The 16,600-nt window shown below is 40.3% G+C and overlaps 1 protein-coding gene across 1 annotated transcript in view; it reads left to right on the top strand.

Annotated features, from left to right (window-relative positions):
• The first annotated feature begins 8,191 nt into the window (after positions 1-8,191).
• LOC142498887 (vomeronasal type-2 receptor 26-like) overlaps positions 8,192-16,600 on the top strand; it is a 42,249-nt gene continuing 33,840 nt past the window's right edge. Inside the window, exons 1-3 of the mRNA XM_075607509.1 lie at positions 8,192-8,417; positions 12,597-13,409; positions 15,193-15,420. Of these exons, the coding sequence (XP_075463624.1) occupies positions 8,280-8,417; positions 12,597-13,409; positions 15,193-15,420 (1,179 nt within the window). The 5' untranslated portion in view covers positions 8,192-8,279. The remainder of the gene's footprint in view (positions 8,418-12,596; positions 13,410-15,192; positions 15,421-16,600) is intronic.

Genomic DNA, 16,600 nt, shown 5'->3' with positions numbered 1-16,600 from the left:
GAGTTCAGAGTCCGTGTCAAGGCTGAGGTCTAGATACAAAGGCAAAACAGCAAGCAGCTTGTAGCAAGCACACGGAACAAAGTCTATGCTCAACAATCAGCATAGGGCTGATTGAGTATATATGAGAACAGGAGCCAATAGGAGGAATCCCCAAATGGTGAGGTCAGAGATATGTTGAGTGCTGATAGGAGGAGGCAGGGTGCAGGGCAGATGTAAAACTACTACGGAGACCATTGTGGTCAGGTGTAGTGCTCTGTGCGCGTGCCTGTGACGCACAGGGATGCGGGGTGTGGACGCGCCACCGAAGCGCCTGGCCAGCACCAGGGGCAGCCCGCGGTGGCTGCGCGTGCCCATTGGAGGAGGTGCGTGTGCATGCCGAAATCGGCATTAGCAGACCGGGACCGTAGCCTCAGTGCGTTTCCCACCACCGGCGCGGGAGCGTGGACGCTCCTGCTGCAATGTAGTTTAACTTGCCGTAGCCAGGATTGGACAGATCAAGAATAGTCAGAATCCAAAGCCGAGGTCGAAGAGAGAGGAGAAATCTGGTAGATATAAGAAAAACAAAACACACACAAGCGCACAACAGATTAGTAAAATGTATATCACAATATTTAATAAAGGTCACCATGACCACAAAATACAAAGAATCACTTGATAAAATGCACAAAACAAAATAAAAACACATATGAAACATATACTGTGTTTGGTAAATCACACCTTGTGAATACCAAACCAAAGCATAACTCCAGTGAAATACATATAACTAGTATTTATATAGATAAAATAGCATCCACACAGTGTGCTCAATAACCTCTAAAAAAAGCCCAATTGAAAGGAACGAAAACTGAATACAAGAAGTGGCAGCAGGGGCTCAGTGTGGATGCAAAACTGTCATGACACGCAAACACATGGCAGAAATTACCTCCCTGCAACCACTTCCTGTTCCAGCCACAGGGTGACTGTGCAGTACTGCCTCTCGTGACCCCTACCCGTTTCGCAATCAATGCTTGTCAGGAGAACACGCCTTGAAGCAGCACATGGCATTAAGTACCCCTCATCACCAATGAGATCAGCTGAAATAAGCGCAACACTACAATAAATGCATGTGTATATATATAAATACAGTATATAAATGTGATAATATAAACAAAAAATACTATAGTGAGAATACCCAGTAATATAATAAAAATACATAGGGGCCTATGCAGAGAGCAGCGCTATTTCAAAACTCGCCATTTTTTGGAGAAAATCGCGCAGAAAACAGCAGAAAATGGCGAGTTACGAAAAACGCGCCAATTTTTTTTTTCTATTTGTAAAACTCGCCTCGCGGCTGACGAGAACCTCCATCTCGCCAGTTTTAAAAATATCCTTATGCAGAGAGGCGCGAACGGCATCTAGCGGCTGTTCGCGCCAATAAAATGGCGCGATTGTCTCCTTTTTGCCTCGCCAGGAAAAGTTGGCAAGAAGCTGCCGCTCGCGGCCATAGCAAAGGAAAAAAAAAGGCGCAATTTTTTTTTAACACATTTCTGCAGCGCGCATCTCGCCAATTTAAACTCGCCACACGCATTCATGTTAAACATAGCAGAATTCGCACATTTCTGCATATGGAGAATAAAACTCTCCAAAAAAGCTACTATTTATTAAACTCGCCAATTTTTAAATTCGCTGCTCTCTGCATAGGCCCCATATTAAATTAACATAAATCACGTGACGTGACATTTTAAAGAAACATTATAAAGTACTTAATAATAATAATGTCATTAAGGCATAATAAATATATGCAAATAAAATAATGAACACCTAATATATAATAATAATAAACTGTTGGTGTATATTGCTTAGTAGCACATATAACCTAAAAGAAAACTAAATTTCATAATAATGACTATAAGAACCAGCAAATTTGTGAAGTGATATAATGAAAATATATGTTAAATCAACTTAAATCACGTGACGTGATAATTTAGTGAAACATCATAAAAAAGGTTATTACTAAGAATGTGTTAAGGCATAATAAATATATTCAAATAAAATACCTAATATATATTAATAAACTGTGGGTGTAAATATTGCTTAATAGCATATACAACCGAAAGAAATTTTTCATAATAATGACCATAAGAACCCACAAATTTGTGTAGTGTCCAAAACATCAAACATAAAACAAACATACCTATAAAAATATATTATACAAACTAATGAAAATTATTTAATACATATACACGTAATAAACAGCTCTAAAAATATATATCCATTAAAAATATGTGTATTGATGACATGATGAATATAGGCAGACAAACAGTATTCTATCTTAGAAATGGTGTTAACTCAATTAACGCATTAAACGCCTTTGGATGTTTAGATTCAAAGGTATATATCCAGAATTGTTCTTTTTGTAGCAAGAACAGGTCCCTATCTCCCTCTTGTTTAATTGGGGATACATTCTATACCCATACATTTTAAACGTGAGGAATCACAATTGTGTACCGCTTGAAAATGTTTTAGTAGTGGGGTTAGGGGTTGTCCTTTTTCCACCATTTTTGGAATATTTTTAATATTCCGTAATTGTTCTAAGATTCTGTACGTCATTTCAATATTCTTTTTGTTCTGCCTATATATTGCATATTGCAGACACAAGAAGAAATCACCACTGCCGAGGAGGAGAGTGAATCAGCGGGCACGACCATGCAGCAAAAATAGCAAAGGCTGGACTGAGCTATATAAAGTCTTTATTAAAGCATGGATTTAAAAAACAAGAGGAGGGGTAACAGCCCCCAGCGCCTCTAACACGTTTCACCCGCTATGGGCTTTCTCAAAGAGTAGCGTTACTCGTGCACAGCCTCCTGAAATACCGGATACAAACCGGACGTGACATCACTCAACCAATGGGGTGCGAGTACTCCATGGATAGTATGCCGGGAGACCGCACTTCTGGTAAGCGTATGCTCGTGTGGGATGTATCAGTACCAGGGACATGCGCAATGAAAACAAGTGACAGAACAAATAAAAACAGACAATTTTGAATTTACACAATATGTCAAGACAGCTAGTTAATCTATAATCACAAGTCTTCACGAAGAGTGGCACATGCATAAAAATATATACATAAGATGTAACAGAACCGCTCATACATGAGACTACGAATAGTAAAAACACTGCATAACGAGGATGCAATATCAAATTAAAATCAAGTAAAGTCGGGGGGATGAGGGTTTTCAATCAATTGATTTCATTAGAACAACTTAAATAAATAAGGTGCATAGTTCAATAGTATACAGTGATCATGACTGTATTCAAGAATTGAAATGTTAATAGTGTATACCAATGTAAGAAAGTGTAACATAAATAGCATCACATCTTCATACACACAATGGCAACAATAAATGTCAATTTTTTGCAACATTTGGAGTCAATTTTCTATGTGTATGAACTTCAAGAAGCTTGTTTGCATTATCAATGAATTCCAAACCAATATGAAAAAATAATTTCTATTATCAAGGTTTTCTTCAGGGTTATTATGAAAGAAGGATGGAAGGGGGGAGGGGGGAGGGGGGAAGGAGGGGGGACTGGGAGGGAGGGGAAAGGAGGGGGGGGGGGGAAAGGGGAGTGAACAATTCATCAGAAGGAGGACCATCAATTTTCAATCAATAATGGATAAAAGGCTCTCGACCAATACGAGGGCTAGTGTGATGAAGATAATAACAACAATACATAGTATGTCTCAGAGAGAGAGAGACATATAAAGATGCAAGAGATGTCCATACCACTTGCATGAACATTCACAAAGGTATTATTATGAAATGAGACCATCAAGGCACAAGAAATATCATGTATTACTCTAACAGGTCCACACATAGCTCTTACCAATTTGATTCTTAGTAATTCAATGTCCATATATATTTGCATATAAGATGAATTATAACCGAAATAACCAAGTATTTTAATAAAGAGGGTTTAGGCAAAGATAATACTTATATACAACCAATGTTTTTTTGTAGCTGTTGTTTGGTAGGGTTTTTTTCGTTGTGGCAGAGCTACATAGGTGAGCAATTTAGATCATATATAGTGATTCCCAGTGTAAAGAACTATCAGAGAAAGTGTTTTATCTCCCAGTCTATGTTGATTCCTCTTGGTGTCATTGTGTCTATTGTAAAAATCCAGAACATTTCCTTTTGATTAAGGGTGTTCTGGCGGTCACCACGTCTGACTGGGGGTGGAATGTGTTCTATCCCACTAAAAGTAAGAAGATCTAATTTCCCTTTGGGACATTCTAAGAAGTGTCTTGCCACTGGGAACCTCTGAGCTTTGTTTTTTATACTTCTAATATGTTCCAATATACGATTTTTTTAATGGACGTATTGTTCTCCCTATGTAGCTCATACCACAACCACATGTCAGAATATATATTACATAGTTAGTGTTACATGTGATAAAACTCCTAAGTCTGATTTTATCCTTGTTAACTTTTGAATGCATCACTTTGACGGATTTTGCATAGGTACATACAGTACCTTACACAAACCACACTTGAAGAAACCTTTCGGTGGAACAAAACCCCTCGTACTTGTCAAAGGATTGGTATACATACTAGGTGAAACATAATTTCACAAAGTTTTTGTCTTTTTAAACACAAATTTTGGTAATTCTTCAATGTATGGTTTAAGTTAAGGATAGTCCATCTCCCAAAGATCCAATACTTGATATTATTGGTCGCCCAGGAGGGTGAACCAGAGATTTTATGGATCTTTGGGAGATGGTGAAAAATGGGGATAACAGGGTTGTTTACGTACAGGAAGCTTCTCTCTTTCTCATTAAGTACCTGAAAAATGACACCACAATCTAAGATATTTTTTAGCTGTGCAAGAAATACATCAGTGGGATCAGACTTTAGAGTGATGTATGAACTCCTATCTTGTAGCTGTCTTAGGGCTTCTTTTTTGTATTTAACATTATTCTGGATGACAATGGCACCCCCCTTATCGGCGTTCTTTATGACCAAGTTTTTATTACTCATCAAACTTTCAACACAAAGTCGATCTTGTTTGGTCAGGTTATTGCCGAAATTGGGGGTGAAATTGTAACCTTTTGCCAACAACAATACAGTAGGTCCCTTTCAAATAACTTTTCAAAGGTAGCTAGGTGTGGACCCTTTACATAAGATGGATTGAAAACCCTCATCCGCCCGACTTTACTTGATTTTAATTTGATATTGCATCCTCGTTATGCAGTGTTTTTACTATTCGCAGTCTCATGTATGAGCGATTCTGTTACATCTTTATGCATATATTGTTATGCATGTGCCACTCTTCGTGAAGACTTGCGATTATAGATTAACTAGCTGTCTTGACATATTGTGTAAATTTAAAATTGTCTGTTTTTATTTGTTCTGTCACTTGTTTTCATTGCACATGTCCCTGGTACTGATACATCCCACACGAGCATATGCTTACCAGAAGTGCGGCCTCCCTGCATACTATCCAGGGAGTACTCGCACCCCATTGGTTGAGTGATGTCACGTCCGGTTTGTATCCAGTATTTCAGGAGGCTGTGCATGAGTAACGCTACTCTTTGAGAAAGCCCATAGCGGGGGAAACGTGTTAGAGGCGCTGGGGGCTGTTACCCCTCCTCTTGTTTTTTAAATCCATGCTTTAATAAAGACTTTATATAGCTCAGTCCAGCCGTTGCCATTTTTGCTGCGTGGTCATGCCCGCTGATTCACTCTCCTCCTCGGCAGTGGTGATTTCTTCTTGTGTCTGCATACAGCGTGGAGCACACAAACCCAGATGAAGCAAGGACATATGTGAATACTTTGTTACTATCTCTTAAGTGGGAGATTCTCCAGGTGTTGTGGTTCATAAAGTTGCCGGATTCATGTATGGGGTCTCAGGACTTCCCCCAGACAACCCTTCACATTCCTGCCGGACCACGTCCCAACTAGGGGTTAATCTACATAGCTCCACAAAGCATTTCATTATAACATTATGTTATCCGGATGCAGCAATTCATTATATAAGTGGATACAACGCTCTGTAGCACTTGTTAATTGAGGGGACCTTTACCTCAATATTTCCTTAGTATTGCATATTGCATTTGCATTGCAACATACAGTATATGTAACGTGAGTTGTAAGGCAATTAATGAAGGATATGATTTCTGTGTTATAGATGATATTGCCTGTTTCTCAGTAATCATTTGCTTGCAAGCTTTGCACTTCCCGCAATTAAAAATTTCTAAAAATTATATCAGGTTTAGACCTTAAAAGTGGACCCAACAAAGGTTCTAACTTCAAAATCCCCCAAAGTTTGCACATGATCTTTTTTATGGAACCATGCACTCTATTAAATTGGGTAATAAAAGATGGCACTTTTCCTTTCCCATTTTTATCTTGATTTTTCTTTAGTTTTTGTTCATATTGTAACAGTTTTGGACGTCTCACTTTTTTGACTCTCTCAATAGATGAATTAATGAGAGATTCCTTATAGTTTTTCTGAAGGAATCTTTCCTTTAAGAAATCTGTTTGTATATTAAAATTATTATCTGTAGTACTATTTCGTTTTAATCGCAGAAATTGGTTGTAGGAGATATTGGCTATCCATTGTAGGTTATGGCAGCTAGTGGATGTAAATATGAAGTAACATAAGTATCCTTGAAGTGTGTTTTAGTTTGAATGGCACCTCCTTCTATGGAAATCTCAAGATCCAAAAATTGAATCACTACAGTACTGTTCATACCACTGAATTTTAGGTTATATTCATTATTATTCAGAGATGCCACGAAGTCAAGCTAAGAGCATTCACTGCCCTCCCAAATGATCAAAATATCGTCTATGTATCTCCTCCACAGGAGGTACACCGACTATAGATACAGGCTCCCACTGCCCCATGTATGTGCTGAGGTCCAAGGGTGCCAGAGGTCAGAAGTCCGGGTCAAGGCTGAGTTCTAGGTACAAAGGCAAAACAGCAAAACAGCAAGCAGCTTGTAGCAAGCACACGGAACAAAGTCTATGCTCAGCAATCACCATGGGGCTGATTGAGTATATATGAGAACAGGAGCCAATTGGTTGTAATTCCCAAATTATGAGGTCATAGCTATGTGGAGCGCTGATAGGAGGAGGCAGGGTGCAGGGCAGGTGTGCAACTACTCCAGAGACCATTGTGGCCAGGTGTAGTGCTCCGTGCGCGCACCTGTGACGTGCGACACATGTGCGGATGCGGGGTGGTGGGCACGCCCCCGAAGCAACCGGCTGGCACCAGAGGCAGCCCACGGTGGCTGCATGTGTGCATAAGAGGAGGTGCGCATGCATGCGGAGGTCCGGTGGCAACAGCGGACTGGGACCGGAGCCTCCGTGCATTCCCCACCGCCGGCACGGGAGAAGCGACCGGCAAGAAGAGGGGCCATGAGCCACGTATCCTGTATTAATGCAAAGACAACCATGAGGCACATTTGGCTAAAACGCTAACTTTATTTTATCAATGTATCACTTATGATCTTATTTGTAAAGTAAATATGTCAAATACTGTTGGGCGAGCTTTCTTCTTTCTCTTTTATCTAGTCTCCTAAACTCTATCACTGGTCCTCTCCCCAGTGCAATACTGCACCGACACACTTTATTCGAGCAAATACCCGGTATGTACCTGGCAGATACCTGGAATGCGCCGCTCCTCACCGCTGACAAGCCCCGTTGCATTTGCCTTCCCAGCCTGGGTTCATGCCTGGCTGATGGGCGGCTGATCTATTAAATGATAATGATTAGGATTTAATAGGCTGCAATGCTTCGCGTGTCTACCAGATGGCATAAATTCATGAATTGTAATGCAGTATATATATATATACTGTGCAGTATTGCAGCCAGCGGGAATAAAATGCTTCAATCCCTGCTTGGAAAATAACTCAATGCACTCGGGCAGAAAACAGTCACAAACCTCAATACACCCAGGTATACCCGAATTCGTGGGACTAGCCAAGCTCGAATAAAGTGTGTCGCCAGTGTACAAATCCAGACATGCCAACTCCTTTCATTTTTCCACTGGCACCTTAATTAAAGTACAATATGATCACTTGTATTGTAATGGAAACCAGTGAACTACCACTCCTCTCACTTATATTGGACCTTCTCTTATTGTAGAATACAGATAAAGAACTACCAGAATCTTTTGGCTTTTGTGTTTGCAATCAATGAAATTAATACGGATCCTGAGCTCCTTCCCAACACTTCCCTAGGTTTCCATTTCATTGACACTTGTTTAAGTGAAGAGATTTCAGCATTGGGTGCGATTAACATGATCTCTGGAAAGTCAAGCTCAATACCCAACTTTAGGTGTGAGCACTCAAGAAACATGGTGGCTTTTGTTGATGGCCTTTCTCCACAAGTTACACTCGAGCTGGCCAGAGTATTCGGAATGTACAAGATACCACAGGTAAAGTTAAAAAAATATGCAGAACAATCCAAACATACTGTATTGCTGAGTATATATGGGCGATAATCTTCTACTGTTTAACTCATTCCTTTTTTTTCTGCCATTCTGCATTTTCCACTTGATGTAAATATGTGATTTATGAAATTGGTCTAAATGATACAATGTTTTATAGTTTAATGTATTTAGCTAAAGAATTAAAACAGAATTTGATACAAGGAGGGAATTTATTGATTTAAATACATTTGGCTAGTCTAATCCTCAATCTAACCCACCTTTATCTCCTTTCTTCATCCAACTACTTCTTCACCCCTTTCTACCCTCACAGCCCGAGACCAGTCACCCACTTCACAGACCTCCCCTCATGCACCTGAATCCACCCTCAGCTCAATTTCCCCTCTAACTGTGGATAAGATGTCCGCAATCATTATATCATCTCTCCCTACAACATGCCCCCCTGATTCTATTCCCTCACACCTCCTCTACTCCATTTCTAACACACAAAGTCTCACACTAACTAACTTATATAAGCTCTCTCTCTCTCTCTCTCTTATCACCAGCATCTTCCCATCTTCTTTTTAAAATATTCCCATTATAAAGAAACCCGCTTTTGACCCGGCTTCCCTCTATACCGACTGCCCTATCTCCCCTCTCCCCTCTTTGCCTCCAAGCTACCTGAGAGATTTGTATTCAACCACCTAATTAACTTTGTATTCTCCAACTTATTGCTTGACCTTTTGCAATCTGGTTTCTGTCTAATACACTCCACTGAGACAGCACTAATAAATGTGGCCAATGCCCTACAGTACTTTCAGCCAAGTCTAAGGGTCACATCTCCTTATTTTGTCTCCGGGATCTCGCTGCTGCTTCAACACTGTTGATCACCCCCTTCTCCTGAACACTTTTCAATCCTTGGCCTCTGTGACAAAGCCTCTCCTGTTTCACATTTTACCTATTCAACTGCTTCTTCAGTATTTCCTTTTCTTGTGTCTCCTCCTCTTCACTTTCTCTTTCCATCATTGGCTCTGTCCTTGGTCCTCTGCTCTTATTTCTCTACACCTCCTCTCTTGGCGAGCTAATACAATCTTTTGGCTTTCAGTATCATCTTTATCTTGATGATGCCCAAATGTACCTCTCCTCCCCTGACCTATCCTCCTCTCCTATCCTGTGTCACCAACTGACTGGCTGCAATATCCCCCTGGATGTCCCACAATTACCTGAAGGTTAACATGTCCAAAACAGAACTACTGCTCTTTCCTATTTCCACAGCGACCCCTACACCCAAACTGCCCCTCACTGTCAATAAAATCGCAATCTCATCAACACCTCAAGCCGTTGTCAAGGGGTTATCTTTGACTCTGATATCTTCTTCATTCCTCACATTCAGTCCTTCACAAAGTCCTAACATCCTGCAGTCCTGTCCACCTATCCCAATGCAATCCATTCAAAATGTGCTGCCAGATTTATCTACCTCACTCACCACTTGACTTCTGCTTCTCCATTATGGAAATCATATAGCCTATAGAATCAAATTTTAAACTCTAGTTTACAAAACTCACAACTACACTTTCCCCTGCTTGCATCTCCGCCCTCATCCCCAAATATATCTCTATACTGTATGTTCCCTACGCTATGCCCACGACATCCACCTTTGCCTTATCACCTTCTCTAACTCCCACCTACAAGGCTTCTCCCGTGCTGTCTCCTCTCTCTGAAATTCCCTCCACACACCATCAGGCTCTCCCCCAGCTCTCAGATGAAAAACAAACTCCATAAAACTCTCACCTTTTCAAGAAACCAATCTAGCAAACCCCTAACACCCTCCCCATCTCTGCCTGCCAACCCCATTTTTATCAGCTGTGTGGCTAGACCAAACTCCGCCCTATCTACTATCCCCCAAAACCAACACCTAGATACCTTAATGTCAGTGGACAATACTCCCTCCTGAGGCATACTACATCTCACAATGAGCAGCCCCTTTATCTTTTGTTTCAACATTGTCCTTATTCCCTCTAGATCAGGGGTGGGCAAACTGGCGGGTACAAGATTTTCTAGGGGGCGCAGGGTGATGATAGAGGCAATCTAAGAGAATAGTGGGCTATAACCAGCCCCAAAGTCCGGTGCTCCAAAAACAAACAGTACGTATTGAGCTGGAAAAAAGCTGTAAACTTTGCAAATGAATCCTTAACGTCATCGCCTACTCTTGTGTATCTGTGAGTAAAAGTCCCAGATTCGGTTTCTCACCGGAGGTAAGTAAGGTTGATATATATATATATATATATGCATATATATATATATATATATATATATATATATACACACTGTAATACTGCTGATTAGAGCCACTGCTAACGAGATAACAATGTGGCCCTAAAACAACTTGTTTAGCATTATAAGCACAATAATGTTGGCGCGGCTACTCACAATCACAGAGAAGGGATCTGACGTCTCCAGCATGATGTGGTTCCCCGCAGAGCAAGTAGCTTCACTCAGAAGAACCAAAGGGTAAGCATTGGAGTATACTTACTGTAGCCTTTTTACAGCGAATCCAGCGAAACGTGCATACAGGCAGGGTTATCAGCATAGAACAAGATCCAAAACAGAAACCGGAGCACAGCCAAAAAGATGTGACATTGGACAGATTGACCATTCAGAAATGTATTTAGTTAAAAAAACATGTAGATAAAGTCCTGACAGATCCTCTAACTTGTTTCACGTTCAGGGCTCTTTGTCAAAGCAAACGGTCAATCTGTCCAATGCTACATCTTTTCGGCTGTGCTCCGGATTCTGTTTTGGATCTTGTTCTATGATGATAGAGGCAGGCTGGGGGAGATGATGGCCGCAGAAAAAGTTTATGAAGCGACAGCGGTTTACCAGAGTGAAGCTGTTGGCAGAGGAGTTAGGAGTTGCACGGAGACAGAGCAGGATGGCGGGGGAGGAGTGCTCCCTGTGGTCTGATCCATAAGTCTTCCTTACTTCCGGGGTTTATGCTGCTGCAGCACGATCTTCCCCGGCCATTCTGCCTCCGTGCAACTCTTAACTCCTCTGCAGGCTGCTCCTCTGCTTAACTCTGGAGGCTCACCACCACTATTATCATGTCCCACCTCCCATGTCTATTACCAGCCTGCTCTACAAGTAGGCATGGAGAAGGAGTAGAAAGCAGGAGGATGGGGGGAGAGGAAGAGGAGGGAGAGGAAGAGAGCTGGAGGGGGAGCGAGCTGGAAGGGGAGAGAGCTGTGGGGTCGAGATGATGAGGAGAAGGAGGCGGACGGGGGAGAGGAGATGAGGAGGATATAGAAGGAGGAAGGAGAGAGGATCAGGGAGAATATGGGTGGGAGGGTGAACAAAATTGCAGTCTGTGTTCTCTTATACTACTATGCTGATTTATTTAAAAACAAACCTATATCATTTGTCATGTTTGTAATGTTTTCAATTTTTTATACAAATTAATAAAAAAAGTAATGTGATATAGATTACATCAGGCAGGGGGTTCTCGACTAATATCACAGATAAAAAGAGGGGCTCTGTGTAAATAGTTTGCTTACCCCTGCTTCTAGATTGTAAACTCTCATGAGCAGGGCCCTTATAACCCCTCTGTATTTTTGTGCCTGTTTGTCCTCTCTTGAATTTAACTGTTTATGTAATTTGCATATCTCTGTACCCCCACTGTACCACGCTGTGGAATATGCTGGTGCTTTACAAATAAACGATAAGAAGAATATTATAAATTAATGTCAATGCTTTCTAGTAGTAGGAGCGGGATCGGTATGTGTTTCTATATAAGATATAGACTTGGCCTCTGAATTATCAGTCTCAAATCTGAATATTACAGACTGTGAATACAAATCAGTGGTTTTGCTGGAATAGTATTTCTTAACTGCTACAGAGGGAATATAAATCGGTAAATGGGTAAGAAGCTAAACATAGAAAAAAAGTATAATTAGGTGAGCTTTGTACGTCAAAGTTCTTTTTTGGAACATCATAAGAAGGCTTTTGCCTCTGAGCATATTGAAGTAGCCTATCCCATGGTATTGAGGTAACATTTACAGTGTTCTGAAGCACACAAAAACGAACAAGAATATGGATTACGTTAACAGATCTGCTTGCGCTTTGCACAACATCTACAGTATCACCTGCAGATTCTCACTAACAGGTTCTGACCACTGACCCCATATTTTCCAGATCAGCTACGCCACGTTGAATCCAATCCTGAGCGATAAAGTTCAGTTTCCTTCTTTCTACCGCACGGTCCCAAGTGAATCAGCCCAATTCCTGGGCATTGTCAAATTATTAAAGCATTTTGGCTGGACCTGGGTTGGAATACTGGCTTCAGATGATGAGTCTGGTGTAAAGGCCAGTCAGATTCTACAGAAAGAGATCACACAGAGTGGGGGCTGTGTTGAATTCAATGAGTTTGTGCCTCTTCGTGAGAAATTAGAGGAAGGAAAGAGAATACAGATCATCAATATTATGAAAAAGTCTACATCCCAAGTGATTATAGTTTATGGTAATTCAGATTACGTGTCTACAATAAACATAATCATGTATATCATTTCTTACGCTGTCCCAGAAAAGGTTTGGATCATCGCTTCTCAATGGGATGTGTCCTCTGGGTTGTATTTTAAATTTCTATCCCTTGCGCCTTTTAATGGGAGCCTGGCTTTTACTCCCCATTATAAAGGTATCCCTGGATTTGAGCAATTCCTTGTAACCTTCAACCCTGACATTTTGCCAGGAGACATGTTGACTTTAGACACATGGTTTGAATTGCATAAATGTAATTGGATAACTTATCCCATGTATGACACCGACAGATGCACTCGCAATGAGAAGATTGAGAACTCCTCCTATCCGAATTTTTATACAGATATTTCAGTCTATAGCTACAGTATATATAATGCTGTGTATGCTTTAGCACACGCCTTGCACAATATGTACTCTTACAACAACGAACAAGGAAAAAACCTGACTCTAAGTGATGTACAGCCCTGGGAGGTAAGCTATCTTTTATATACAGGCTAATGCAAGTATATTATAATTGCCTTATGCAGGGTACAGACATAATGCCTCAAACAGAGAAAATACTGTGCACTACTATCTAACCCAAAATTTTGAATATAAATATAGTGCAGTGACTGAACCACATAAATAAGTGACCAAGAAATAAATCACAATAACCACAGTGAGGGTGTATATATGAAGAAATTATATCACATAACCGTGTATTTGTAGAGGCGTCTGCTGCTATAAACACAGGGGGTGGCTCAGCAGCCCCCACACTCTAAGAAATGGAAACAAAAGAAACAGCGCACAACGCCAAATAGTGAAGCAAGTAATGCTATATATTAGTAATTACAGGGTAATAAATCTGCGTACATCAAAACAGTGGAATAGGTGCATCAAAGACTGCTTGATTTCATTAAATTCAAATCCTGTTTAACATTGGGACAAATGTCTTTGGACCTCACTTTCAAATGATTTATACAAGCAGAAACATAGAACAGCTTTCATAATAATATAATTAAAAGTAAAGCAAAACTGTAAAACCGTGGGATTTTTTATCACAATAAAATCAGAGAAATTGTTAGTTCTCCTAGTACAATCACACTTTAACCACTGTCTAACGGCAACCAGGAAAGGTAGCCAGTCTATTAATTTTCCAGATATATACTGTAGCAGGGACTTATTTCATTGGAAAGCTGGTACAGGTAAATTGATCCCAAATGTCAGTTTAGAGCTGCATTAAAGTATCAATGAAATTCACTTATATTCTGACTGCTTTAGCACTAGTGGCTGATAGGAGGAATATGTTTAAAAAAAATAGAATAGGAATGACTTAAACCACATTTGTTAACAATATTTATTAAGTACTGTATCTTGGCCTGTTATTTTCCCTCAGTAAAAAATATTTCCTATTAATTAGATGACATGAACCCATCTGCCTATCAATCTATAAGTGGGTTTACACTTTTTTCTTTTCATTTCAAGAACTCAAACCCCATTTTATATGCTAAACAAGAGCTGACATTTTGCACAGTTGTCCAGTAGTCTAATTGTTAATAGAATGAGTGTTAAAAAAGGAGAAATCCTTTTGTTCCCCCGGATACTTTTTCCTCTACTTTATATTTTCATTATATCTTTTCCATCCCATAAAATGATTGCAGCATTCATAATAGAAAATGTCTTGGCCTTGAATTCACAAAAATTGTGAGTTAATTTCCAGACCGCTTCCAATCAGTGTAAATTTCAGCAAATAATTTTGGAGGCTATGTACTGTATATGGGATTTTTGGAGCAGAGCTGCGTCATATGTAAGAACATGTGCTGCAGAAAGTTAGATTTACACCACTTCAGACTTGGAGGATTTTTGTGGGCAAATAAAATGGATACAAGAATTTTACAGAGAGACGCAGGCTGCGATACATCTCATTATAATATGTGCACCATGTAGCTCTCTCTGACTTCTCCTACTGACATTCCCTAAAGTGCAAGCAAGGGCAGACGGGACAACATTGGAACAAAATGCTTTGATACATAGGTGCAGGGGGAAAATCCTTCATCCTTGCACCAAAATGACCTACATACATTGATCTATTTATCTTTTTATGACTTCAAGATGTAACTAAATACACCTTTGCTGGATAAATATTTATGTCTCCCCACTGTACAGTTAATTATCAGTTAATTTTCATTTACACCACATTTTGTATACAGTACTGAGGTTACACTGTACCTATTTATATAATGCTTCATCACTTTTTTTTTATTTATTTCTCAAGCTCAATAAGTACCTGAGGAAGGTCCGTTTTACAAACAGTGCAGGAGATGAAGTGTTTTTTGATGAACATGGAGACTTGACTTCGGGCTTTGATATGATCAACTGGATCGTTTTCCCAAATGAGACTTTAGTTGGTACAAGAGTTGGAGGAATTAACACGCAGACTTCTGCAGAAGAGCAATTCATACTTCATGAGAAAGCAATCCAGTGGGGTAGCGGATTTACCACGGTAATTTTATAACTACAGTATGTTTCTTTGACTTTGTCAATTATTCTGATTATAGCCCTTATTGCATACAACAAAAGACAGGGGTGCCCAATGCTACATCCAATTGCAAAACATATATGGTAATAAGTATAAATTTCAATAATAATATAATTACTTGGTTATTTAGTTAAACCCTTTGTCCAAAGCGTCGTAAGCCTGCATACCAAACGTCAAGGTATAACCAAAAATGCAGGTCCTACACTTCACTTTAAACCCTTCCCTTTACCTCTGTATGAGGGAAAGAACCATAGTAGGTCCTGTTGTTTTATTAAAAATAATTATTATTATTGAAGTATTCAAACTTTATACTTATTACCATATGTTTTGTCAATTGGATGTAGCATTGGGCACCCCTGTCTTTTGTTGTATACATTTGCCACGCTAACAAGCACTCTTTTTGATGTATATGTATATATATGTGTGTGTGTGTGTGTGGTGGGTGTAGGAGTTTGAGTTAGCTGGGAATGTGTGTTATAGCCCTAATTGATCAACTAATTACTGACATGGTTGTTTTTTTTAAACATGCAGTGTATGTTTGGAGATGCAGATATAGTGTGTTGGTTTCTCCGGCTAGCGTTTAGATTTTTCGACATAACCCCTTTCAACCCCGCCTGCCGTGAGATGGTTCTCAGCAGACTTAATGGCCCTCGGATTAACACAGTTGTGGTCCCTGCATTTCAATGGGATGCCAAAAGTCCCTATAAGAGACGCACAGTCAGAGAGACTGAATCAGTAAATCGCGGGGCTTTTATTTTATTTTAAAAATACAGTTTAGTAGCAGGGGGTCTCTGTAGCTGAACCGCATTGATTTTAGATCTGGGACACCCTGCTTCCGGAGTTACAGGCCCCGTTATGGGGTGCCGGTATCCCGGTGGCCAAGTTTAAATTCTCCCGCGTCACGTGACGAGACATTTAAATGCATAGGAGATACTGCTGCGGCAGACTTTATTCTAACAAATCACCGGTTTGTCCCTGGCTTGTTCCTGGAATGCGACGCTGTTCACCCGGAGCATGCCGCATTCCTTTTGCTTTCCCAGTAACGGGTCATGCCCGGCTGACGCGCGGTTGATGTGTTAATTGATAATGGTTCAGGATTTAATAGGCTGCAATGCTTCGCGTGTCCGCCAGATGGCATGAATTC

The sequence above is a fragment of the Ascaphus truei genome, chromosome 7 (genome assembly GCF_040206685.1).
Source record: "Ascaphus truei isolate aAscTru1 chromosome 7, aAscTru1.hap1, whole genome shotgun sequence".
NCBI classification, from domain to species: domain Eukaryota; kingdom Metazoa; phylum Chordata; class Amphibia; order Anura; family Ascaphidae; genus Ascaphus; species Ascaphus truei.
This window is presented reverse-complemented; position numbering and strand designations above follow the sequence as displayed.